The following is a 25,500-nucleotide window of genomic DNA, read 5'->3' on the forward strand; positions in this document are numbered from 1 at the left end:
GACTGACTTTGTCTTCCTTTATGCGCCTGGTCTCCTTTCTCTCTCACCCCCATTGATCTTTCAGGAGTTGCCTCCTCGGAGCTCACCCAATAACCTGGCCTGCTGGACGGGTCACTCCAGTATGTGTTCTTTCATGGAATTTAAGAGTAATGTGACGAACAAAAGCTTTACCACTCTGATTACATTCATAGGGTTTCTCTCCAGTATGTGTTCTTTCATGCCTTTGAAGATCACTACGATGAGCAAGTTTTATCACACTGATGACATTCACAGGGTTTGACTCCAGTATGTGTTCTTTTATGCCTTTGAAGAGCACCATTTTGTGCAAAGGCTTTCCCACACTGATTACATTCATAGGGTTTCTCTCCAGTATGTGTTCTTTCATGCCTTTGAATATCACTACTTCGAGCAAAAGCTTTATCACACTGATGACATTCATAGGGTTTCTCTCCAGTATGTGTTCTTTTATGCCTTTGAAGAGCACCATTTTGTGCAAAGGCTTTCCCACACTGATTACATTCATAGGGTTTCTCTCCAGTATGTGTTCTTTTATGCCTTTGAAGAGTATTGTGATAAGCAAAGGACTTACAACACTGATTACATTGATAGGGTTTCTCTCCAGTATGTGTTCTTTCATGCCCTTGAAGATAACTACTATGAGCAAACGCTTTCCCACACTGATTACATTCATAGGGTTTCTCTCCAGTATGTGTTCTTTCATGCAATTGAAGAGTACTGTGATGAGCAAAAGCTTTACCACATTGGTTACATTCATAGGGTTTCTCTCCAGTATGTGTTCTTTTATGCCTTTGAAGAGCATTGTGATCAGCAAAGGACTTACAACACTGATTACATTGATAGGGTTTCTCTCCAGTATGTATTCTTTTATGTACTCGAAGATTACTGTGATAAGCAAAAGATTTACCACACTGATTACATTGATAGGGTTTCTCTCCAGTATGTGTTCTTTCATGCCCTTGAAGATAACTACTATGAGCAAACGCTTTCCCACACTGATTACATTCATAGGGTTTCTCTCCAGTATGTGTTCTTTCATGCAATTGAAGAGTACTGTGACGAGCAAAAGCTTTACCACATTGATTACATTCATAGGGTTTCTCTCCAGTATGTGTTCTTTTATGCCTTTGAAGAGCATTGTGATCAGCAAAGGATTTATAACACTGATTACATTCATAGGGTTTCTCTCCAGTATGTATTCTTTTATGCCTTTGATGAGCATTATGACGAGCAAAGTCTTTACCACACTGATTACATTCATAGGGTTTCTCTCTAGTATGTGTTCTTTCATACCCTTGAAGATGATTGTGATAAGCAAAAGCTTTCCCACACTGATTACATTCACAGGGTTTCTCTCCAGCATGTGTTCTTTTATGTACTTGAATATGAGTGGGGTAAGCAAAGACTTTACTGTATTGATTATATTCATAGTGTTGGTCTCCAGTATGTATTTCTTTATACCTTGGAGGATGACTATGATGTACAAAGACTTGACCACACTGAGTGTGTTCAGATGATTTCTCTGTAGTATGACTTCTTTCATGCCTGCAAGGATAATTGAAACATTTAATAGCTTTGCCACATTCATTACATTGTTGAGTCTTTAAATCTGCATGAATTAATTTTACAATTTTGTGTAAATATAAAGAGTTATTTTATCTTTAGTTTTTAACATGTTGTGTACATTCATGTTGTTGCCTGCATTAAGGACGGCTTTGCATATTTGAACATGCTGGTCATAGTAAAATGCTTTACTACCTGGCTCATATTTATGGCATCATTTTTCTCTGAGATTTTTTAATATTTGAAGATAACTGGGAGAATTCAGACATTTACATCACATACTCTATTGATAAACTTTCCTATACTATGATTAATGCTACATTTCCAAAGTGAACCAGAACAAACAGAAGCATTTACACAAGCCTAGTACTCATAGGTCTTTTCTGTGATGTGTTGGTAATTTAATCCAAATTAAGATGGAAAACTAATTGTTTGTAAATTTATTTATTTTTTTTTGTGTTTGTAAATTTAAATGTCATTCAACAAGTTTGCTCAACATGGGGCTACTACATGTTTTGTAATTGTTCTGAGATTGAGAGATGTACATTACTTCTTTTCATATCCTTATGTTCATATGGCTGGTATCCAAAGTGACATATGATATAACTATTAAAGAAAGAATAACAACAAGAAGGTTTCCACATTTTATTTACTGTTGGACTTTCTTTTTCCCATCAACATGTAGCATAAGAATTACTATTTCTCTACAACATCCCCACTTTAATTCTTGACTCTAACCAACTATCTAACTAAATTATCAAAGACAGAATACTTTTTGAGTAACAATGCTTTTACTATTGATTATTTGCTTATCAAAAGGTTGTGTACATATTCTTATCATGCATTCAGTGAGTATACCTTTTGTAATTTGAATAGTATGAAATTAAAAGGATTGTTATTTGTACAGCATAGCTCTGATGAAGCTATTATTCAAATGATGATTTCTGTTAAGGCATTGATTCCTTGTCTTCCTTCTTAAAAGAATGACTTGCAAACACAGTTCACTTACCTGTCATTGAGGTATGTGTGTTTATGAGCATGTAATGATCATTAACACATTTTGAGCTGTGTTTATTTACAATGTTTCATTTCATTAAAACTTCCAGATAAGTTAAATATATCCAGAGACCAATTTGTATCAGCTTGCACAAGAAAATTACCTTCCGTGTTTTCGAGAATTTTGACAATGTTCTTCAACTTCAAGATCTTCCCAGTTGTAGCCTAAAATATCAAACAAAGAAAGGTATGAAATATTACAGGAAACTGAAAAATTTACATTACTATCTTCAGTGATCCTTAGAACCAAGCCTGTTTTATTCACCTCATTCTGCCTCATTCTCAGTCAGAATTACAGAAGAGCATCGATAACCAAGAAACTGTTGTCCCCTTATTTAAATTGTGAAGAAAAATTTACAGTATTACCTATAGCAGTGAGGTTCATAAAGGTCTCCAGCATCACATCTTTGTAGAGATTCCTCTGTGAAGGATCCATCAATGCCCACTCTTCCTGAGTGATGTCGACATGCACATCATTATAGGTCACTGTATTCTAAAATATGCCATACATAAATATGCCATCCATATTTATAAAACTAAAAGCATGATACAACATTGTAAATATGTGCTTCTTTGATAATATAGCCACATAATTCTTGTGAGTGCTACACATATTCTATAACTCAGGCATTACAATGAAACCATCAACTTATTTTACAAAGAAACTGAATAGGAGGTTCACCTCTTTTTTTTTCTGAATGCTTTGAACAGGATATCACCGTGCAAGAGAAATGCCTATTAACAGAGATAGAGAGACAAGCAAACATTTCAACAGTACTAAGCACACATCTGAGAAATTGTATGAACAATTATTAACTACAAGGAAGATTTGTAAGCTGGGTATATCGGCTCATGCCTTTAATCCCAGAACTTAGAAGGTAGAAGCTGGTATGTATTCTTCTAAGGTGAAAGTTAGCCTAGTCTATGCTAACTGTATCTGCACTGAATATTCCATTCAAACAAACAAAACAGATAAGATGAACTCAGATTTTTTTTACTGAAGATCCTACAAAGAGTTTGGCATTCACTCCAGTTCTGTATTAATCTTCCAGAAAACTGATTTGCTCCAGTTTAAACTACTTTAATAAATCTTACAAAAAGGAACTGAGCATTTAAAGAGGTACAAATAGAAAGAAGATAACATTAGCAATATCATTAATGATCATAAATAATCAACACAGGGAAGGAGAGATGGCTCAGAAGTTGTGTGCTCTTACTGGTCTTGCATATAGATGGGCTCAATTATCAGTACTTATATGGGGGACTCACACAACTGTTTATTATTCCAAGCTTGTGGGTTCTAAAACTCTCTTTGGACTACTGTGAGGACAGGTGAACATGTGGTGCATATCCACCTACATAGACAAAAGAATCATATACATTAAAAAAAAATTAAAAAAACACAAAAAGCAAGAAGAATGTTACACAATTGTAGTCTAATGATTCAGAAGGCCCAGACATTACATCTAGGAAGAGAATGGTATCTTTTACTGAATTTCAAAATTGAAACTGGGGGGTAAAGCTCAGCAAAACAACATATACTATAGGACCATCCCACAATAATATATATTAAAAAAAAACCTGGAATGTTGAACAACCTTTAATCTCAGCATGTGGGAGCAAGAGTCAGGTGAACCTCTGAGTTGGAGGCCAACCTGGTTTACAGAGATACTTTTAGGAGAGTCAGGGCTACTCAGTCAAATTTTTTCTTCAGAAACAAAAATGGGAACAACAAAATTTTTAAAAATTCAGGCTAACAAAGTGACTTAACATTGAATACCAATTCCATCAATTGTATTTTATGTGATTTAGTGATACTATCTATACTGGCAGTGAAGTCATAGCAGCAGAAGAAGAAAGTTGGCTGATTCATTTCAACCACAACATAGTAGAAACATAGAAAAGGAAATGCGTTGATGCTATGGAAACACATATCACAAACCTCAATGAGATATTTTATCCAAAGAGGTTCTACAAGTACCCCAAAGAAAGTCACCAAGGAGAGACACATGTTCAAATACCTCATCCTATCTGGGAGATTTTCATTCAGTTGACTAGATTCTCACCCAGGTCACTATAGGCTCAAGGGTCATCCATGAAGAAAATGCATTTAGTCACTTCAATGATTCTCATAGTCTACAACAAACCCTACACTGTTGAAATGTCCAATGTCTCTTTTGACACTCAAGACAAATTCTTGATTGTGGCACCTTATAAAATGAGAAAACAATTTAAATATTCCCAACATGTGAATGGCACAGAAAACGTATTAACATCCCAAAGGAGAGGAACTAAGACACAGTGAGGAAAGACTGAAACCCAGCAGGGCAACCATTGAATCTGGTACTTCTGTGTCAGAGACATAGGGCTTCATTTTCAAAGGGCTTAGATGGCTCTCTCTCCACAACTTTCCATACAGCTCTCTCTACGGTTACTTCCACTCCATATATGCAGCTAGCTCTCCATGTAAGATGTCTCATAACTTAAGTATTTCAACATCTTATGGTCTCAAAATACAACTCAGGTTTCATCCTCATAGTATCATGTAATGAACTCACACAGTCTTCTCATTGGTGATCTTACCATACAAATAACACAGATGCCTACAACAGAGCTGATCTGAAAATGCAGACTAAAAATGTATGATCTTAAATTTTATATCATTCTTGTCTTCATAACCAGGTCAACATCAATGATTCCCCAAAATTTGGTTTCTAAGTTGTGATGGCCTCTGTCATACTTGGACCAGAGTTGCTGCAGGCCTTGAATAAAGTTGCTTCCTGGGACTGGCAATCACTTTGCCTAATCTCTCCATTAACTGAGGGCATATAAGGATGGATTCTAACCCTTAGTGCACCTTGCTAAGCTTCCAATGTACAGTAAGGGCCATCTTTTTAATAGTAATAATCTCCCTGAATATTCATGACTCTGTTCAGCTTCTGACTACCTTCTGCAAAGTCATAGTGCTGTTTTTCTCTACAACCTGGAGACTTTTCATTTCTTTATAATCCATTTCTTGATTTTTTTAATGTAGTACTGAATGAATCATAAGTAATAGCTATCCAAGAGAGACAATATTCCCTCTAAGAAATCAGCGCCATTATTATTTTTTTTTCATTTCTGACTTAGTTAATTTCTTGAGGACATTGGCAAAATGAGAAAAGTTAGGAGCCAAAATATCATACAGATGACTTCTATTTCAATTCCCCCCAAAATCCTTTGACCTCTACCTCCACTGTTCACAATACCTTTAAGAGTACTTTATTCAAAATACTACAAAAATAACCAGTTAACCTCTGTGTGCAACTTTTATATCCTCTGCCAAAATCAAAATCAGAGAAATCACTGACCACCACTCACCCTGTGCACTCCAGTTCTCTCCTTCACCAATTTTGATATGCTCAACGTATCTAAATTTTGATATGCTCAACATTCCCCCCAAAAGTCATCATTCCCAGCACCTTTGAACAACAAAATCACTTTTGGTTTACCACATTCTGTTACCACTTGCTTTGATTCAATTCTCTACACAAAAGCACCTAGGTAATAAACGTGCTTATTTGGCTCATTCTACCAGATCACAATCTACCATTGTCAGTGTTTAGGATAGATATTCAATCTAGCAACTGAAAGCAAAAACCAGGAGGAATCTTTGTTTCCAGGCTTTCTCTCTAACATAGTCATTGTCTTTTATGCCAAACTTGCTGTCTTATCTAGTGCAGGCCAACTTTCTTAGGGATATTGCACACTCAGTGGAAGGGATATCACCCGTCAATCATCAATCAACAAAATCTCTAACAGACTTAGCAACTAGTTGTTCTAATGTGGCACATCTTCAACGGATGTTCCAAAAGGTGACTGTGGGCTCTGAAATGTTGACATCCCAAAGTAACTCAGACACAGAGACAATAATATATGAGACTTTACAAACCCAAACCCAATGAATCAACTACATCAATAACTTAAATAGCAAAAACAAAAAAAAAATTGATGATGATAACAAGTAGCAAAACAGATACACCAAGAAATGAAGAAATATAGGTTTCTAAGATCAAGAAGAAAAAACTAAAATTATTCTTCTATAGAAAATCTCCAAATGGAAAACCTAAGGAGATCCTAACATAATGTAGTAATTTTCCATAAAATAAAAATAAGTGAAGTTCCATCATTTGCCAGAGAAATAATATAACTACATCATAGCTAATACAAAAAACCTCACACAACACAGATGGTACCACTGATAAAGGAGACAGAAAGACAGACCTACAAATATAACTTTGTCTCTTAAAAGAGAATTATAAGTTCCTAATGAAAATCAAAATCAGAGAAATCACTGACCATCACTCACCCTGTGCACTCCAGTTCTCTCCTTCACCAATAATAGAAAATGGGTTGGGTAAGGAGACTGCTCCTCCAAAATTGGAATCATTCACTTGAAGCCTGATATTTCTACATTGTGAAAAATAGTTTTGTCAATTAATACTATCTCATTCTCCTTTGATAAAGAAAAGGATGTCTGTTAGAAAATTTAGAAAAAATTTTGTTTCCTATGATTAAAATTAGACATAAACCTGTATCAGAGTGAGGAAATAAAAAAAATAAATAAATGAAAAACAATATTTTTAAAGATATTGTATGATTTTATTATATATATAAAGCAACCTGATTTCTCTAATTGCTTTATAAATCACAAGAGCTTTTGAAAACAAGTCTAGACCCATTGTATGTGTCTACTTGTATGTATGAGAAGGAATATTTTCCATGTGTGTATAGGTGACAGAACAAAGAGCATGTCAGATCCCCTGGATGTGGAATAGCAGTTGATTATAAGCCTCCAAACTTGGGTGCTCATATCTGAACTTCCCCAAGAAGAGTACTTGCTGAGTGACATTTGCACCCCAGATACTACTTTTTTTCCAATAAACAAAATGTCTTTCACAGATTAGCCACAACAGAAGCCTAAATAAGTAAATAAATGATCTCTGGGAACCTAATGAATTAGTATTAAGATGTTGGGTATGGGACCAGGAAGACTATCCACAGTCCTTCCCCAATCTCAGGGATCCAATACTCAGGATTGCCCTGAGGGCTAAAACAGAACTCCAGCTGCAGCTTCTCCTCTCCCTTTCCCTGTCTCCTATGGATTCCAAAGACCATCCCCACCTACCCTTCCCTACTCACTTCATATCTGAGTCCCATCACCCAACTGGGGTGGACACCCTCTGGTCATTTACTCACCACATATTCCAGAAGATAAGTTAGGATGTCTGCAGATCTACTACATTGTCTCTTACCCCACAGCTGATTTTAAAGTTGCACCTATCAGTGGAGTAGAACATCAGAGGCAGCTTACTATCTTCCCTCTCCATGCTTTCAGTACGTCTGAAGATCATCTCCCCTGCATTTCTCTTCCCCCAGTTTCCAACACCACCAAGAATTTTCCCTTGAACACACCAGCCAAGAAGGCCAGGAAAAAGGCAACAGTCATTCAACATGCATTCTGAAACTCAAGAGAAAAAACACAAACCCAGGAACAAAACTCCCATCTAATAAAGATGATGTTATAAACCAGCACCTAGACCTATTATCACCCTAAACCCAGATGCCTAGCAGAGGAACATAATTAATAAAAGCCAGGGCACTATGTCACCACAAGAACCCAAGTGTCCTACCACAGCAGGCCCTAAATACACAAAATAATTGAAATACAAGGGACAAAGAAGTAAAAACCAAATATATAGAGATAATAGAGCCCCTTAAAACATGAATAAATACATAAATTCATGAAAGTACAAACAAGCAAACAATGGGAGGAAATCAATAAACTCCTCCAAGAAAGCTAGGAAAATGCAAACAATTGGAGTAAAAAAATAAACCTCTTAAATAAAGCCAATATAGAACATACAAATCATTAAAGGAAACAAATACTACTGTTTAAATCCTAAAAATAGAAATAAAAACAATAAAGAAAACAAAAACTGAGGGAATTCCAGAAATGAAAAATTTAGGATTACAAAGGGGAATTACAAAGGCAAGAACCACAAATAGAATAGAGAAATGTTAAATGTTAACCTCAGAACAAAATTGCTTTTCCCTCTGAGCAGGCTGGCTTAGCAAAAGGTCACAGCTGTTTCTGTGCAAGACCAGCAGGAGTTCATTTGAATGACCCCTGGCTTGTTTTCTGACACAGGGCTGTGACATCACTGTAAATAATTTCATTCTTTCCTTTCTATAACTTTTTATTAAAAATATTTATACAGTGTTTTGCCTGTATGTGTCTGTGTGCTGTGCCTACCAAGGCCAGAAGAAAGCAGGAGATGACTGGGACTAGAGTTACAACAAATGTTTAGCTACTATGTGGGTTCTGTGAATGGAACCTGGGTCCTCTATAAAAACACCCAGTGCTCTTAATTGCTGAGCTGTCAATCTAGCTCCTTTTTTATTTAAAATTTATTTTCATAAATTTTTAAATGAAAGATATTACATCACTTTCCCCTTTTATCCCTTCATTCCATCCCTTCCCAAATCCTTTCCAAATTCTACTTTTTTAAGTGTGCATGAATAAGAATGCTGAAATACATTAATACAATCTGCTGCATCCGTATTTATATATATATGGATATTGGGCTGACCATGTTGTATTGGCTAAAGAATTAGGGAGCTCATCTTTGTCTGAGGTTAATTCTCTCAGAACTCTACTTTTTAATCAACATCTGGTATCTGACCTTGACTGGGCTGCCTTGGACAGGAAACATGATCAAGAAAAAAAACTTAGGTTGGAAAATACCTTACCAGTTAAGAGCACTGAAGATTCTTTCAGAGCATCCAGCTTCCATTCCCAGTACATACAGAGAGTCACTAATATCTCTAACTCCAGTATCAGGAGTCCTGACACCATCTCCTTGCTTCCCTGTACAAAATAAGAAGTGGAGTCTTCGACCATAAAAATTATTGTTCAAGCTGCAAGCAGTAGTACATTCTTTTACTGCCAGCAAACTGGGCACAGAGGCAGGAAGATCATTGTAAGTTTTAAAGCCTGTGCCACAGTCTACACAAACACAGAGAGAGAGAGAGAGAGAGACAGAGACAGAGACAGAGAGAGACTGAGACAGAGAGCAAGAGAGAGAACTGAATTACATACAAGAAAAAGAGCATTGGAGAATTAGAACAACACTGTACTTCTTAACGTCATTTGAAGTTTCTAGCACTGGTGCCCATAAAATCATTTTCAAAAATAAATATGGCCAAGCATGAGAGCACATTCCATTAATTCCAGTCACTGGGAGAAACTGAACATTTGACAGTGGCCACCACCTTATCATGTGAACTTAACTGCCCATTGTCAGCTGGAGGTTATCCAACCCACCAAGTCATAAAGTGGGACATACACAGCTGCCAGGGGATTGTCTTTCTGTATTCTGTGAATGGGTGTTTCTTCCATTGGTTAATAAAGAAGCTACTATGGCCTATGACAAGGCAGAATAGAATGAAATCCATAATCCAAGAGGGATAAAGCAAGAAGAAAGGTGGAGTCAGAGGAGATGCTGTGACCCATAATAGCTGTGGTAGTGGTGCACACTTGTCATCTCAGCACTTCTTGAAACATGGAAGAAGGATCAGAAGTTCAAGAATTCAAAGGAGTTCAAGGTCAGTCTGGGCTACCTGAGAGCCTGTTGCAAAAAAAAAAAAACTCAACTAAATACACAATAGCAATAAAGTCTAACAGAGACAAGATCAAACAGATTTCCTATAATGGGGGCAAAAACTGAGGGGATGTAGCAAAGGCTTAGCAAGTAAAACCATTGATGACTTTTATTGGGGACCTGGGGTTGATTTCTAACATTGACATGGAAGCTCACAGCCATCTTTTATTCCAGTTGCAGGGAATCTGACATCCACTTCTGGCTTTGATAGGTACCAGAAATACAAGTGGTACACAGATGTACATGTGGGCAAAGTACAAACATGGGAAACCTTAAATTACAATTACTATTTTCTAGAAAACCCCAAACTTGTCATAAAAGCCACACTGGATAAACAGATTTATCACTGTGACAAAGCAAGGCATTGAGTTCCCCTAAAAGGAGCATAACCTGTTCTCAGTGGCCTAGAAGAACATACTCTGGGAGTGTAAGATAACTTTATTCCTTAATTTGTATTTGTCTGGATCATTCTGGGACATTGTTTCTGTTAAAAAGTAATAATAGCATCACTAAAATACACATAATGTCTCCATACTACCATAGGACTGAAAATGTGTCCTGAATTTAAGTAATCTGAATTCAAAGATCCTATCTAACTTCCGACTGAAGAATAAAAAAAATCTAGCCCAATGATTATCTACTTGCCAGCAAGAGCTACATTTGTTAGCTAATTTCACATTTGCTGCAATACATAATCATTTAATTAGACACTTATGAGGGGAGAAAATAACTGGAAGATAAATGATAGTTTATTGGACACACACCTATAATCCCAGCTCATAGAAGGTAGTAGGATTACCCCAAGAATGAGACTAGCATGATCTGTATTGATGAATTCCAGGAAAGCTACCCAACAAAACTAGCTCAGATATATTGATTAATTCATTATTTATAATTTTAAAAACTAGCTAAATTTAATTTAGCTACAAATATTTTTAGGCTTTATGACAAAATGAAAGACAATTCTTTACTGAGTCTCAATATTATCCACAAGAAAAACATGAATCTTTGTTCAAAGACAAGATATATGAAACAAAAAGCCTTAAAAACTGAGAAATGAAGTCATCTAATAGCAAAATTTTCTACTATAAGAAACGTAGAGGAAGTAAAATCTCATACAAAAGATTTACTAAGCAAAGAGCTTTATCTATTTACTGAGATCATACCAAAAAAATGTTCAAACATCACACAAGTATTTCTAAGGAAGAAAGCAGCTCAGTGGAAGAGCTACTGCCTAGCTTGAGCCCTGCCTGGGTTTCACTCCAAGATGAAATTTTCTGCAATAATAAATCTTAGATATAAAAAAATCATGTTTCTAAGAGCAAATAAGCTTTTTAAAGGAAAAGCTGAGTGATAATGATGATTTAGAACTAATTTGTGAATACATGGGTCACAAAGGTCAAACAGCAAACAAAAATCAAGCAGATGTGAATGAAAACCAAGATTTCTTCAACTCTGAACCAAAACCTGTGCAGTATCAAAAAAGGAGCATCATTTTCACAATTTACATGTTTAAATCATAACCTGGGCAGTGACTTGTATGGGGCTAAGAGCTACAAAAAAAGGCCATCCTCTCATGAACATGGAATTAAAAGCTACCTCAGCCTACTAAAGACCAGGTCACAAAATAAGTAAGTCTGGCCCAAAATTGTTAGCCCCCTGATAGTACTCTGCTTTTTTAAAGTACAACCTACATTGACATTTAGTGGTCATTTAAAGACTATCTCAGCCAGATGTGGCAGCATAGACTTTAATCCCAGAACTCTGGAGTTCAAGGCAAGCAGATCTCTGAGCTTTAAGCCAGCCTGCTCTACTCAGCAATTCCAGATCCATCAAGGATACATACTGAGACTGTTTCAAAGAACCTAAATGAAGGCCAGGCATACTGTTGTAAGCTTTTATTCCCAGCATTTGTGAGTTAGAGGCAGGAGGATCTTTGTGTAAGTTCAAGGCCAGCCTGGTCTATATGAAAGTTCCAAGACAGCCAGTGCTACTGGAACAGAATGTGTCAAAAATGAAACCAAATCCAAATAAAGTGTACTTTTATTAGATCAAAATATAAAATCCTTTATTACTTAAGCTTCAAGAGTCTTTAAAATTTCAGTGTCTCCAAGAGTAACAGCCATTTTTTTTAGGATTGATTAATTTTTAACATTTAAAAGTATTTTTCCATCTTACATACCAACCACAGTTTCCTGTTCCTCCTCTCAACCTGCTCAAGGCACCTTTACCCACCCCATCCCATCCACTCCTCAGAGAGGGCAAGGCCTCCAATGCAGATTTGACAAAGTCTGGCATATCAAGCTGAGGCAGGACCAAGCCCCCAAACCCTCTGCATCATAGCTGAGCAAGGTTTCCCTCCATAGGCAAAGTGCTCCAAAATGTCTGTTCATGCAGTAGGGATAAATCTTGGTCCCACCTTCAGAGGTGCCACACACTACAGAAGACTCACAACAGTCAGCCACATTCTGAGGATCTAAAATTTGGTCTTATTGAGGTTCTCCAGCTGTCAGGCCAGAGTCCTTGAGCTCCCACTAGCTCAGGTTAGCTGTATCTGTGGGTTTCCCCATCATGATCTTCTCATGTAATCCCTCCTCCCTCTCTTTGACTGGACTCCAGGAGCTCAGCCCATTGCTTAGTTATGGATCTCTGCATCTGTTTCCATCATTTACAGTCACAGCCTCATGTGGTACTGATAAAGAATCAAAATCATTTTTCTAAACCACTAATTTTAAATGCAAAAATATTTTATGCAACTTCTTCTCATAGTAGCCAAAGTATTCCAAGTACCACACTTGACAAATATTTATGTTATGGCTACCAGGAATGACTACTTTTGTAAGGTAAGACCTTGTCAGAACATGCTGTTATGTCATACAAATAAAAAATAACAAACCAAAGAAAAACATCCAATTCTGTGTAAATTTATTCAACACATGTCTGAAGAGTTCTTTAAATACAAATTGTTTTTAAAAGTTTCTTTGTGGGTGTATGTGTGTATATGTGTCTGTGCATATCTCTTCATGTGAAGTGTGTGTATTTGTGCATGTGTTTGTGTGTATGGGTTTGTGTGGTGTGTTGTTTATGTGATCTTTGTCTTTGTTTATATTTGTGTGTCTTTGTTTGTGCACGTATTTGTGTGTGTGTGTGTGTTTGTGTTTGTATGTATAGTTTATGTTTGAGTGCAGTGTGTTTATTTTTGTGTGGTGTGCATGTTTATATGTATATTGTACATGTATTTATGTATGTGTGTGTATGTGTGTGAAAGAGAGAGGTGTGTTTGATGTGGGTATCTGTTTGATGTGTAGTGCACATGCATGCTAGACCTCATATACAGTGGCCCATGAACAACTTTGAGGACTTGGTTCTCTCTACCATGAGTTCCCAGGAACAAGCTTATTGCACTTGTACAGCAACGTGCTTTGACTTATGAGTCATCTCAAGATCTCACTAATACATGCAAATAAACTTTATAAAATAATTGCTGGCAACTAAAGTCAGTGCAAATATACTGTCTTGTGTGATTGCTTTTTGAACAAACAAGAACTAACTCAGTTTTACTACTGAACCATCTTAGGTGAATTTCATGATTGGGAAGATTTTAGTGATTAACATTATTTTATCTAAAGCAATAGTGGCTACAATTACCCAAATTCCCTATATGCACTGGTCTATGAAGCTGTTAACACCAGTTTGAAACTTCTCTAGTACTAAACATTAGATAGATACCTTTGTTACAGGACAAAGTTGGCAACTCTAGATATATAAATTATGATACCATCCATTAGTATAGGTAAGTGATGGGGAAGTCCTTAAACTTTAAAATATATAGAATACATGTACTATCAAGTAATGACCTAGTGTGAAGATTCCTCATTACGCTAACTTGAGAATTCCTACTTCTCTGAAACTCTCTAGGGCTGTAAATTGCAAATACCAACATTAAATAATTCTTATTTAAAATTCCATTTTCAAGGATCCATCTCCTAACTGGTATGAGTCAGAGTAACTAAGATGCTGTTGAGTAAGCTGGAGTAAACTCTTCTTGCAAACCTGACAAGCAGGAAAACTTGGTTATCATTATCTTAAACTTGTTGAGTATTTGTTTTTAAATTCCCCATATCATTCCCTCATTGAGTGAATGGCACAATGGATGTGAACAAATGCCCTCAGTCTCTGTGGACTCTCTTATATAGCTCTATTGGCTGAACCACTTTCCTTTCTAACCCTACAAGAAACAGTAAACTCAGACCTTCTGATTTAACACTAAACTTTTATTATTAATAGAATCACATGATATATAACCCCAGCATTCAGAAGCTGGGAGGAAAGATGTCATGAGTCACTGTCCTCTCTTTGCTAGAAAACAAAAAAACAACATAATTCTATTCAAGATGGCAAGGACAGACCTAACAATTTCAACTCCTTTGGAGTCAGAAAATCACATTTTAGGTACCTTTTTTTTAAAAAAAATTTCAACTTTCTTCTTTGTTGGTGTGATTAAATTCTCTAACCAGAAGCAACTCAGATAATTAATAGGTTTGTTTGTTTTGATTTGTGTTGGTTTGTTTTGTTAATACCTCTAGGCCACATTCCCTCCTTGTGGGAGCTTAGGATAGAAAGCAAGCTAATAAATGAAGGGAAAATGTAAGGAAGCATTGCTTTCTGGCTTTCTCTCTTGCTCTGTCACTGTCTCTTCCTAAGCTAGCTTTCTTATCCAGCCCAGGCCCACTTTCTTAGAGATATTACCAACTCAGTGGAAGAGCCTTCCCACATCAATCAAAATCAACTCAATCTCGCTCAGACTTAGCAACCAGACATTTTGGTCTAGGTACACTCTCAACTGATGTACCCCCATATGACTCTAGGAAATGTCATGCTTACAGCTGAAGCTAATTAGAGGGAAAAAGACAGTAATATAATGAGGAGGTTTAAAAGATCCAAAGCCGGGCTGGAGAGGTGGCTCAGAGGTTAAGAGCACTGGCTGCTGGTTGCTCTTCCAAAGGTCCTGAGTTCAATTTCCAGCAACCACATGATGGCTCACAACCATCTATAATGAGATCTGGTGCCCTCTTCTGGCCTGCAGGCATACATGCAGATGGAACACTGTATACATAATAAATAAATACATCTTAAAAAAAAAAAAGATCCAAAGCCAATGTATTAATTATATCAATCACTTAAGCATCAAAAACAGAAATATGAAGATAGCAACAACCAGAAACCATACATATGCCTGGAAATGGGAAGAGGCAAGCATCTAAGATCAAGAAGAGAAAACTAAAACTGTATCTCCACACAAAATTCACACACCATCAAATAAACAATGAACTCATAACAAGAAATATTCAGAATACAAAATTGTTGAAGGTCCATAATTTTCCAGGGGAACAACAATATAATTAGATGATAATAAAACTAACAACATCAATGGCACCACATTAAAAAATGAGATGGAAAAAGAAACCTACAAATATATCATGGTCACTTAAACAAGAACAAAAAGATACTAATCAAAATCATTCTACAAGAAGTCACTGACTCACACACATCCTGTACAATAATTCTCTTCTTTGCCAATAATAGAAAATGTGTTGTGTGAGGAGGGTGTGCCACCAAAATTGAAGAAATTCACTTCAAGGTTTTTGATGTTTTAATTTTAAAGAAAATCATTTGACTTCTAAAAGGATTTCATTTTTTTTATGATAAGGAAAAGGAAGTCTATTAGGAACACTAAGACACCATTTTTCTCCTATCATTGATGGTTGCCTATAAGTCTGAATCAAAATGAAGACATAAAAACTTTTTAAAATAAAATAAAAAACAATAGATTTTGAATGTATCAGTATACACCTAAAACAACTTGTTTTGCTCTAATTTCTTATAAGTCATAAGCATTTTGAAAACAAGGGTTTTTTTTGCAATTTTTGCATATGTTAGTGCATGAGAAAGAATGTTTTCCATATATATGTACAGGATGTGGAATAGTAGATAATTATGAGCCTCTCAACTTGAGTTGAGTATCAGAACTCAGGTAATTCTCAAAAAGATTATGTGTTGAGCCACCTGCCAAAACCATAACATGTTTTATCCAGTAAACCCAAAGTCTTTCACATATAAACAACAACTTAAATAAATACAGAAGCAAATAAATGATCCTTGTGAACATGATGCATCAAGATGAAGTTTTTGCTTATGATAAATTTACAGCATAAAATGAACACAGTCCAATAACAATGTTCAACCATTTACAACAGGATACGTGATTACAAAGCTACTTTCACAGTGAAAACACTCAAAGTGATCACTGGGATTATGAAAAAATTGTACACAGGTTGACATAATATGATTTCTGTACTTACTACTAAGCTACAGTGATCAAGAATGAGTGTAATATTTGTGAAAAAATGAAGAGGATAGAGAGAAAAGCAAAAAGCAAAGGCAGAAAAATATAGTCAATAATAAATCAGAGACCAAAGGTAATTTAACCAGGAAAAATGGGATCTTGAACAATGTTACCCAGCTACCTGTGATTCTATGTGTATAGAAATTAATTAAGCACAGACTTCACAACTACCACAAAATTAACTCAAAGTGGCCCTTGAACAATTGATTTTAGCCCTAAAACTACTGATATTTCTTACAAAGGCAGAAGCCCCATGCTCTAGACCTCTCTCTGCAAAAGGAGGTGATCTCTTGCTATGGCTCTGTAGAGCCTTATAACTCCTTGTGGTTTCAGGTAAGACCAGCCCCACTGATGTCCAATCCCAAAGCAACATAGAAGAATAAATTATAATCTGCTTTATTATGTCACATGGACTATGGCACTAAATGTGAATTCTATCATATCTATCTACAAAACACCATGCACACCTAAATAACTTCTGTAGCTCATATACTCCTTTGTCCCCTAGAACTAAACTTTGCTGAATCACACCATGGCAGCTGGTGGTAACAGAAAATGAGAAGCATTCTAATCATGTACTGCTGAAACACAATCCACATCACCATATTTCTACCAATTTCTAAAATACTGAAAACTTTCATAAGACAAACCTGAAAGTGGAATGCAATATTCATAACTTTTATTAACCTGAACTTCAGTGTTCTAATGTGTTTTCCAACTGCACATGCACACCAGAAGCTTGCCTGTGGGTACACACTGGACAAAAATCATATGTTCCCATGCCAGGACTCTAGTCTCCCCCTAGACAAGAAATCCATTCACAGTGAAGTTCTAAATCTATTCTACTATAATCAGAGAATGGTGTCTGTTTCACCACTGAACTGCCATCTGAAACTACCTAGTTATTTTCTCTACAAAACGTAGGTTTTTCAGTTTTTTGGTTTTTACTGGAGATCTGCATGAGTCTTCAGTAGTAAACATGCAACAAAATCAACATTTTGTGCAACAAATTATCCCATTGCTTTTAATCCTGGCTTACTCAATTTCTCAGGGAATGGAGAAAGTAAGAAAGATTTGGAGCCAAAATGTAAAAATGACCTCTGGCTATATTTTTCCTGGAGTCTATGTCCCACTGAAATGCTATGACCTTGACCTCCACTGCATTACTCTCAATTCTCCCATCTTAGCAGTTTTACAAGATTAGTCACTTATCTCTGTGTAAAACTTTCTATGGCTTTTGTCATTTAACTCTTAATATCTTCAACATTCCTCCAAAAGTCATCAATCCTAGGTCCTATACTGCAATAAAATCACTTGTGATATACCATGTTTTGTCCTAACTTGCTTGGTTTTGCTGTGATTAAATTTTCCAACCAAAAGCATCTGAAGTAATGAATGGGTTTATTTGGATGATATTACCATATTATAACCAATCATTGTGGGAGGTTAGGATATAAATTCAAGCTACCACCTAAAGGTAAAATTCCATGGGGAAATATTGTTTACTTGCTTTCTCTCTTGTCTGGCTGGCTACTCTCTTGGGTCAGCTAGCTGTCATATCCAGCCCAGGCCCACTTGCTTATAGATATTACCATGCTCAGTGGAAGAGCCTTCTCACATTGATCATCAATCAACACAATCTCTCAAACACACAGTAACCAGCAATTCTGATCTGGGAACACTCTCAGTTGATGTTCTCCCATATGACTCTCACTTTTGTTGCCCCATGTTTTGTCCTAACTTGTATGTTTCTTGCTATGATTAAATTTTCCAATCAAAAGCAACATAAGTAATGAATGGGTTTATTGGATGATATTATTATATCATAACACATCATTGTGGGAGCTTAGGATAGAAACTCAAGCTAGCATCTGAATGCAAAAATCCAATGGGAACCTATGTTTAATTGCTTTTCCTCTTGCCTGGCTACTGTCTTGGGTCAGCTAGCTGTAATATCCAGCCCAGGCCCACTTGCTTATGGATGTTGCTATGCTCAGTAGAAGAGCCTTCCCACATTGATCATCAATCAACACAATCTCTCTAATACACAGTAACCAGCAGTTCTGATCTGGGAACACTCTCAGTTGATATTCTCCCACATGACTCTAGGCCACATCATGTTGACAGCAAAAGCTAATTAGGACAAAAAGACAATGATACCACAAAAGGTTTTAGAAACTCAATACCAGTGTATTATTAACTGTATCAATCATTTTAAGAAGAAAAAAAATTAAATATGAAGTAAACAATTACTGGAAACACAGACATGTCTAGGAATGAGGATAGACAAGCCTCTAAGATCAAGAAAACTAATGTCTCTGTACACAAAGTTCACAAAGAAACAAAAAGCCTCGAGGCAATAACATAATATAGTAAATTTTCATGAATGTAAAAATTGGTGCAGGTTCATAATTTTCTAGAGAAACAATTAGAAGGTAATACAACTAAAAAAAAGATAAAACCACTGAAAAAATCAAGACACAACAACACGCCTACGCATATATATTATGGTCCATTAACAAGAACTACAAGATTATAATCTAAGTCTAAATAATACTAAAAGAAATCTTTGGTCATCACTTATCCAGTGCATGCCAATTCTTTCATTTGCTAATAATAAAAAAATGAGTTGGGTGAGAAGGGCTGTTTCACCAAAATTAGAGAGATTCACTTGAAGTCTTCTGGTATTTTAACTTCATAGAAAATAGTTTTGACTACTAAAAAAATCTCAGTCTCTTAGGATAAAGAAAATGATATTTGCCAAGAGACACCAATTTGTTTCCTATGCTTGATGATTGTATGTGAGTCTGAATCAGTGAGGAACTAAAAACTTTTCCAAAACAAGTACAAAATAACAGATTTTTAAATTAAAAGTATATGATTTATATTATACATCTAAATCAACTTATTTTGCTCTAATTGCTTTATATCACAAGAACTTTTGAAAACAAGTTTATCCTCTTTTCATGTGTATGTCAACATGTGAAAGAAAGAATGTCTTTCAAGTATGTAGAGGTGACACATAAGAGAAGAGCATGTCAGATCCCCTGGATCTGCAATAGCAGATGCTTATGAAACTCCCAGGTTGGGTGTTGGGATATGAACACAGATTGTTTCCAAAAACATGTGCTGAGACACTGGCCAAGCCCCATAGTACATTCTATCCAATAAACTAAAAGTCTATCACAGATTAATAACAAGAACAACAAAGTGTAAATAAATAGAGACATTAATAAATGATTTATCAGGAACATGATGCATCAATACTAATATATTGAGGGCAGTAAATCTGTAGAATGAGTTGAATACAATCCAAAGAAAAGTCCCAACAATTTATGACAGGATACCTTATTCCAAAAGTAAATGCAAAGTGGTAACTCTCAGAGGGCTCATAGGATTATGAAAAGGTAGTACACATATTGACACAATGTGACTCCTATATTTACCACAAAACTACAATCATCAAGAATATGTACAATATATGAGAATGAATAAAGTAGATGGAGAGAAAGCCAAGAACAAAAGCAGAAAAATAAAGTCAACTTTTAATCAAGAGACAAAATGAAGAACACAGAGGAAATATGGGATCATGACAAATACTATCCAACTACCTGTAATTCTATGTGTATAGAAATTAAATAAACACAAATTTCACAACTTCCACAAAATTAACTCAAAGTAACCTTTAAATGCTGTCTCTGACCCTGTAGCTATGGGTATATCTTCCAAACAGAGAGGACCCAAGCACTACAACTTTCTTGGCAAATGGAAGAAATCTCATGCTATGACTCTGTGAATTCTCATGTCCCCATGTTGTTTCAGAAAAACCAAGTCCCACTGATGCCCAATCACAAAACAGTTTAGAAGAATAATTTAATGTCTATTTCCTGCCACATGAGTTATGACACATGATCTAGAATCTACTCTTTCCACTTGCCTGACAACATGCAAATATATTACAGATATCACAGCCTCCCACACCCAGGGAAGCAGAGCCTCCCCCTCACCAATGAATACACACTCAGGGATTCTCAGAGAATGGCCATTTCTCAGATCACCACAGGGAACAACAGAACTACAGACTGGCTCATGGTCCTTCACAGTCACAGAAGCTCTGACAGCTCAGCAGAACTTCTCCTCTTGGTCTCAGTTCTGTGGTCCCCACACTCACCATGGCATGGATTTTGGTCTCCCTCACAGCTCCTACAGCAGAGCAAGATGAGAATCCTGGAAAGAATCTGCAAGCTCCTTCCCACTGGTACTAATTTCTAAGCCTTCCTGAGGTCCCACATTAGCTAAGACCACCGAGCTCAGACTCAGGACAGAGGCAGCTCCCCCTCTGGGTGATCAGAGATTAAATAACACACACAGCATAGGCCTTCTCAGCTCTGCCCTTCCACCTTAGTGGCAGGCAGGATGCTAATCTGAGAAATCTGTGTGTTATTGTATTCCCCCAAATACATGTTAATAAATCCCAGGGAATGGTGGTAGAAAGCAGAAAGATATATAAGGTGTGAGGACCAGAAACTAAAGGCATTTAGCTGGTTAGGCATTTTGGCTGGTTAAGCATTTGGCTGGTTATGTTTTCAGGCTTTGGAGCAACACAGTTCAGCTGAGATTCATTCTGGATGAGGACTCAGAGGCTTCCAGTCTGAGGAAACAGGACCAGCTGAGGATCAGGTGAGGTGAGATAGCTGTGGCTTGTTCTGTCTCTGATCTACCAGCATTGACCCCAATATCTGGCCTCAGGTTTGATTTTATTAATAAGATTCATGCTACAAATCTGTATTTTCAAAATTCTTCCAGTCTCCCAGAATACTTCCTGTTCTCCTTTCCAAGCACACAGTCCTTTTGTACAAATACACACTGATTGTCCAGTGCAGCCAAACCTTTGCTTCATATCTGGGAAATCATGCAGGTAAACACATGTCACAGTAACTGTTGTAACTATGTAAATGTTAAAAAAAAACAGGTCAAGAATTAGAAAACAATTAGTGGTCAATGGTAGGGCTTGTAGATAGGAAAGAGAGTGTGGACATGACATAGTCATAATCTCAAAGAATTATTTGGAAGAGTTGGAACTGAATTCACAACTATGTGTTCCAGATACTAGGGATTTATTTGAGAGCAAAGCAAAGATTACTCACATGCATTTTTTTTCTGAGGCTACACATCTTAAACAAGGAAAGTAGCAGTTCTCTTAGGCAGGGCCACACCACTTTACCCAGATTGTCTATACTGGTTGATCAAGCATAACTACAGTAATTCTGTTTCAATATAGGGTCAGTCCTTTATCCAGATTACTGAATGTGCTGCTCTGTAGACCCCAAGAAACAGCCAGTCAAGACATTTGTGGATCATCTAAAATTGGTTATATCACTCCACATTGCTCATCTCAAATACTGTTGAAACAGGAAAGCTCTCACCCTTTGTCCTGTCCCTACTTTTCTGGCCTTTCAATTCTTCTGCTTCAAAGAAGCTCAGTGAACTCAGTTCTTACACAGGTTCCTCTTTATGTTTATGTCCCCAAAAAAAGCCAGAAAGAGAGGGGGGAACTCATTAACTTCTCCATTTTTTCCTTCTCACTGTGCCCAGTGTAGAAGAAGATGCAGGATTGTCTTTCCAGCACTGGGCAGCAGAGGAAGGTTTAAGTGTTCTATGCAATTCTCCATTACATAGCATGAGGCAAGCCTGGACCACAGGAAACACTGCTGTACACAGAAAATCAATAATCAACAGCTCTTGATAGAAAAGGAATGAAACAATTAATGACCTAGACACATTAGAGAACAGAAACAAATAGATAAGAACAGTAATGCTCTTTAAAACTTTAAATATAATACCACTAAGTGATATTTTAAAGTGATAAAAATAATGTATTTTTCAAGATAAAAAATTTAACTATGCCAGGTGGTGGTGGTACACACCTTTAATCCCAGCACTCTGGAGGTAGAGGCAGGCAGATCTCTGTAAGTGCGAGGCCAGCCTGGGCTACAGAGTGAGTTCCAGGAAAGGCTCTAAAGCTACACAAAGAAACCATGTCTCAAAAAAAAAAACAAAAAAAAAAAACAGAAAACAACAAATAAGCCTTAGCTATATTGACTTTAAAAGAGAGTGGAATTTTTTCTAGTAAAGGGAATATCATTAATAAAAGATTGGTTGATCTTACTATGTGCACTTGTTTGGCTGCTGTCATCTGTAATCTGACACACAGTTACAGTCAATGGCCTTTTTCTCAAACCTCTGAGCTGTAAACAAGCAGGAAACACTGCTCTACACAGAAAATCAATAATCAACAGTTCTTGATAGAAAAGGAATGAAACAATTAATGACCTAGACACATTAGAGAACAGAGTGACTGAACTATCTGCATAAGAGAGTTATCTAACTGAAAATTCAATATCATTTGGTGCAAGTTGACCTTCTCAAATTGAACACCAACCAGTCTGGTCTGTCTTCATTCACAAGTCATCAATCAGTACATGCTGGAAAATTATAAAATTACTCCTCCTGCTGTAATCAGGTTTTTTTTTTCATAATGGTGACTCCAGTAGCTGATTGACTACCCTGTTTCCCCCAGCAGTGTGCACAATAAACTATTCCTTCTATTCTGATCTGAAGGTAGAAAGCATGCTCCACATGCAAATCTCTTTCCTTTTACTGCAATGGATATGCAACTGCATCACTCAAATGGATAGTTTTGAAACCCTGAGGTGATACAATCAATTAATATAAGATTTTTAATGTGATATACAGAGAACAGCAAAGTCATTGCCATAGAGTGCAACAGACTGGGACCAAGGCCACTTGTATCAACAAAATAGAGCTTGTTTCAGAAACATTTTTCTAACAGGATCAAAATCCAGCTGTTCTAGAATTAAAATTCTTTCCAAGGGAGAAGTCACTCAACACACTTCAGAGATTAATGAAGAAAAATCTCTTTAATGATAATGTACATCCATCTCCTGCTAATGTTAAAAGAGGAGCCAGCTTAGAAGAGATGATTATATGCTAATCATCCTTGTGACATTTAGGTTCAGGCTTTAGGTTATACTTTCAGCAATTTAAATCGGAACAGAAGAGTTCAAGTCTACTCACTTAGACAGAGAAAAGACTTACACAGCAAATACATTTCCAAAATTCTTTCTTTCTTTTTTTTTTTTGTTTATTGAGACAGGGTATCTCTGGGTAGCTTTGGAGCCTGTCCTGGAACTCTCTCTGTAGCCCAGGCTGGCCTCAAACTCACAGATATCCACCTGGCTCTGCCTCCCAAGTGCTGGGATTAAAGGCATGCGCAACCATCGCCTGGCTCCAAAATTATATCTTAAGTACCCCAGTAATGTCAAACAGCAGAATCTTCTTCAGTGACAGGGTTCTGAGGTGAAGGTCACAAAAGATGAGAAAGAGAGGAGAATTATAAGGTAGAAAAGATAAAAGCTGGGGTTGGGAGGCATTACACAAGCTATGTCTGATGTCACCTAAGCTTCTTTTTTTTTTTTTTTTGGTTTTTCGAGACAGGGTTTCTTCACCTAAGCTTCTTAAGAAGAATAGCAACTTGGATACTACTTACAGGGGTGAAGTGAAAGGAAGTGAGGCACTTCTAGGATCTCAGCAGAAAGTATCATACAATGGTGCAGACTCAAAGAGGAGGCTATTCAAACAATGATGCACAAGGGGAAACAGGGTATCTCAGGAACATTACTGACTCAGCCCATAGTGATCTGTGGACTTCTAACTATAGTCATTCTCATGTGGTGGAAACAGTTGGTTTCTCGGGAACTGAAGTAACCTCACCACAAACATGCTGGTTCCAGACCATTGCTAGTTCTCCAAAGCATATTCCTGGTTTTCGGGAAGGAGCTCGGTTTTATTATCAGTACACGAGGCCCTTAGGGAAAGCTTCCTAGCCCTAGGTCCAAGGTTATTACTAGCTTGCACAAGAATTTCCTAATCTATGCCTGAGGGCCTAAATGGAAGCCTTGCTTGATCAGGCAATTCATTAACACATTAGTGTTTTACTTTTCTTTTATTCTTATTTCTTTTTTTTTTTGTTTTCATTCTTTTTTTATTGTATTTTCAAGACGGATTTTTACTGTGTAGCTTTGGGACCTCTCCTGGAACTCGCTCTGCAGAACAGACTGGCCTCAAACTCATCGAGATCTGCCTCTGCCTCCTAAGTGAGTGCAGGGAAAATAGGTGTGCAACACCACCACCACTCGGCTAGTGTTTTACTGTCAGGGACCAAACATGGACCATGGAAAAGTAATAGCTAGGCCAGAGAACAAGCCCCTGCCCTAAACCAGATGCCCCCAAAGATAAATAACAGGTCAGGCAGATTAGGTAGCATAGCAACAGAACAATGGGCCCTGACCAGTGACCTTACCATCTAGCAGCCTCACAACTTACACGTAGCCCTTCACCTGCATGTCCCCCTTCACTTGCACATATGGCACGTCATGTAACCCTTCCCTCCTTCCCTCCCCTCCCATGATATATAAGCCTTGCTGAGGAGAATAAAATTTGCAGCTTGATCAGAACACAATGTCTTGCTATCTTCTCTCTTGTCTCCCCCATCCCTCTCATTCTCTCCCACAGGTGGGTCGCCTCTGTTGACACCCCACTGGCCAGGGCACCTGGCGCCCAACATGGTGGCTCAACCCTCACCTTGTCGGGAGTTGAACGTCCTTCTCCAGGAAAGCCCAGACGTCTGGTGGAGATATTTTTGGTGATCATCCGTTGAGACTGCCCAACTCG

General features: G+C 37.1%; 1 protein-coding gene across 1 annotated transcript; it reads right to left on the reverse strand.

Annotated features, from left to right (window-relative positions):
* Positions 1 to 233: 233 nt before the first annotated feature.
* On the reverse strand, positions 234 to 25,479 carry LOC131900912 (zinc finger protein 431-like). Its single transcript, XM_059252231.1, has 5 exons — positions 25,411 to 25,479; positions 3,004 to 3,118; positions 2,742 to 2,802; positions 1,312 to 1,563; positions 234 to 1,227 (listed from the first exon to the last, which is right to left on the reverse strand). Exons 1-5 carry the CDS (start codon positions 25,477 to 25,479, stop codon positions 234 to 236), a joined length of 1,491 nt encoding a protein of 496 aa, XP_059108214.1.
* Between the last annotated feature and the right edge of the window lie 21 nt (positions 25,480 to 25,500).

Source organism: Peromyscus eremicus, unplaced genomic scaffold (genome assembly GCF_949786415.1).
Source record: "Peromyscus eremicus unplaced genomic scaffold, PerEre_H2_v1 PerEre#2#chrX_unloc_1, whole genome shotgun sequence".
NCBI classification, from domain to species: domain Eukaryota; kingdom Metazoa; phylum Chordata; class Mammalia; order Rodentia; family Cricetidae; genus Peromyscus; species Peromyscus eremicus.